Below are 2,483 nucleotides of genomic sequence, written 5' to 3'. Positions count from 1 at the left end.
ATTTACATTTAGCCATTCAAAGTTTTTAGCTAAACACAAACGAATTAAGGAAAAAATACATGACGTCACTTTCTTACGTCACGTTCTTAGTGTTTCCCTACTGTTCACAATTCCTCATTTGTTTACAGTTTTGGTGTTGGTTCGTTTGCTATTCAGAGGTAGTTTTTTGCAGCGTGAGTGTACATAAATTGAAGTATAATTCAGCACATATATCGATTTGAAATCAGTGTTTCGCATATTCTACATACATATGTTTATTCGTGCGTAAGAAATCACTGCTGTTTTCTTATTTTTCACCAACAACAGAAACTGACGTCACTGCTAGAAAATACAATTTAATATTCGTTCCAACTTGCGTAATATTGTGTATTGAGTTCGTGGACATAAGTATACGGATTAAACAATGACAATCAAAATTTGTGTTAAAATTGATACTTCATAAAATGTGGCAAGCCTTAAAATAAATCATAAAGTTCAATTGCCCTTTTGCAGTCAAAGCGAATTCGATTCGCCTTGTTGAAGTGTTTGTTTTCTATTTTTGTATTTGTTTGCTATTTTTTAGAGGTTCCATCTAAAAAAAGTCGTTAAATCTTTCAATGGATCCAAAAAATATGCTTTTTCGACTGGAGGACCTCACGGTCCAAAAAGTATACGAGGAGTACGGCATATCCGAGGAAACAAGGAAACAAAATCCAGGTTTATATAAAATGTTCGTCGAGGATTTTGTGAGTATATTTTCGGCGAATTTACTGATGTTGCCTAAATAACTAAATATAACAACAGATACCCACGCGTGAAGATTTGGAACGGGAAATTGATGAGGACAGCTTAAAAGAGTTATGTTTGCGCTTGCCTTGTCGTGTGTTAATGTATCGTTGGAATCCAGTACAAGACTTTGTTGATCAATTTACGCGCCAAGGGCGCATACAAAGATGGACACAGGAGAAAACCCAAAAACTTTTAGTAAAAGCTGTGCAGCGGCATAAAAATGTGTGTCTATATAGTGACGATGAAATACGTAAACACCGAGAAAAGGAATGGTGTGAAAGGAAAAAAGAAAATTTGATGCGACTAGAAGTTTGGGAATACGATAGGCAGCAGCAGCAAGAGCACAACTGGCAATCGGAAGAACAGCAATACAGTAGTAATTCGAGTATTCTAGACACCGCCGAAGACCATGATGCCATTTCAAGCCAAGTGAACGAAGAGCGGGCTATAGCTGCAACTGTTCTCGACTTGGACGCTGTGATGGCCGAGTTGCATGGCACCACAGTTGAATCGACACCTTCTGATGTCGCACAAATGCAACCATTAAGTCAAAGCATCGATACGAACGTAGTGGATAGTAGAACAACTACAGACAACGCACAACCTGCATCGCTACCCACCACACAAAATACAGAAGAGCTAGCGGGTAGAGAATACGTTGAGATGGTGCAACAACTAAACGCAGATTCGCATCCAAATTTAGCGGATTATGTTAATGTAAATACTGAGTCGATGCAATTGGGTGATTCAACAACAATTTCACAAGATGTACTTACTGATGGTGAATGCACTCCGCCGTATTGTGATTTTACTACACTTCTATCAATAACTTCAACTCAATCGCCGACTGCTAAATAAAGTACTGTCACGCGTGCCATAAATATATATATAGCTGACTTGGATGCCAACATAGCCGAGTGCTCCATTGCCTGACATATCGCTAGGTCCCAAAACGCACTGCGTGCGTAAAATATCAAACAGTGAACGTTCCTTGGCTGGCAATAGCATAACTCCCGGTGCATTTTTACTACTTGAAAAAGTTTTTTATAGAAATCATCTGTCATACATAGGCGTCATAAAACTATCAAGCCGCATCTACTCGCATATTTGTAATTAAGTTTTTAAGTTTTTGTTTGTTATATATTAAATATTTTATTTTATAAGGGACTTCGTAGAACAACGATGCATTGCTGCAAAATGCACTGCACTTCAAATAATATGCGTAATAATGTTTTATAAATAATGTCTTAATAATACTTTTTTTGTCGATCACATTATTTAAGGGGGTCTTCTGGTCTCCAGCGAAAAAAAAAATCGATTTTTTTTTTTTTGCATAATTTTGTTGTATGTGTATACGAGAATACGCCACAGAAAGGATTTTTTGAAAATCGCATTTTTTCACATTTTTCTGGGCACCGAAGTGTACCCTCCTCCGGCCGTTTTATCATAAACTTTATCTTTAAACGCGTTTCCCCGAAAATCGTGTTTTTTAAGCATTTTGGTCACACTTTTCATAGTAGTTATACTCCGATTTCAATGGTTTTGGTCTTAAAAGGTTCGGAAAACTTACCGCTAAGTTTCCCCGTGTACGATTTTTGAAATTTTTTTTCATTCCATTTTTATAACCTTTTAAAGTTCAAAAAATGAGCAAAAAAAAATTTTTTTTGCAAATTGTTGCATAACTTCTGAAAAAAATTAAAAAAAAAAAATCTGTC

At 36.3% G+C, this 2,483-nt stretch overlaps 1 protein-coding gene across 1 annotated transcript; it reads left to right on the top strand.

The window, feature by feature from the left end:
- Positions 1–507: 507 nt before the first annotated feature.
- On the top strand, positions 508–2,017 carry LOC129241480 (uncharacterized). The gene is made up of 2 exons (XM_054877823.1): positions 508–725; positions 784–2,017. The coding sequence occupies exons 1-2, from the start codon at positions 597–599 to the stop codon at positions 1,624–1,626; spliced, it is 972 nt and encodes a 323-aa protein (XP_054733798.1). The 5' UTR covers positions 508–596; the 3' UTR covers positions 1,627–2,017.
- The last annotated feature ends 466 nt before the right edge of the window (positions 2,018–2,483 follow it).

Source organism: Anastrepha obliqua, chromosome 3 (assembly GCF_027943255.1).
Source record: "Anastrepha obliqua isolate idAnaObli1 chromosome 3, idAnaObli1_1.0, whole genome shotgun sequence".
Classification (NCBI taxonomy): domain Eukaryota; kingdom Metazoa; phylum Arthropoda; class Insecta; order Diptera; family Tephritidae; genus Anastrepha; species Anastrepha obliqua.
This window is presented reverse-complemented; position numbering and strand designations above follow the sequence as displayed.

Excerpts from the sequence above, each read along its gene's own strand:
- LOC129241480 (XM_054877823.1), top strand. The coding sequence starts at position 597 with ATGGATCCAAAAAATATGCTTTTTCGACTGGAGGACCTCACGGTCCAA. Across the intron at positions 726-783 it reads AAATGTTCGTCGAGGATTTT|ATACCCACGCGTGAAGATTT; the intron begins GTGAGTATATTT and ends ATATAACAACAG.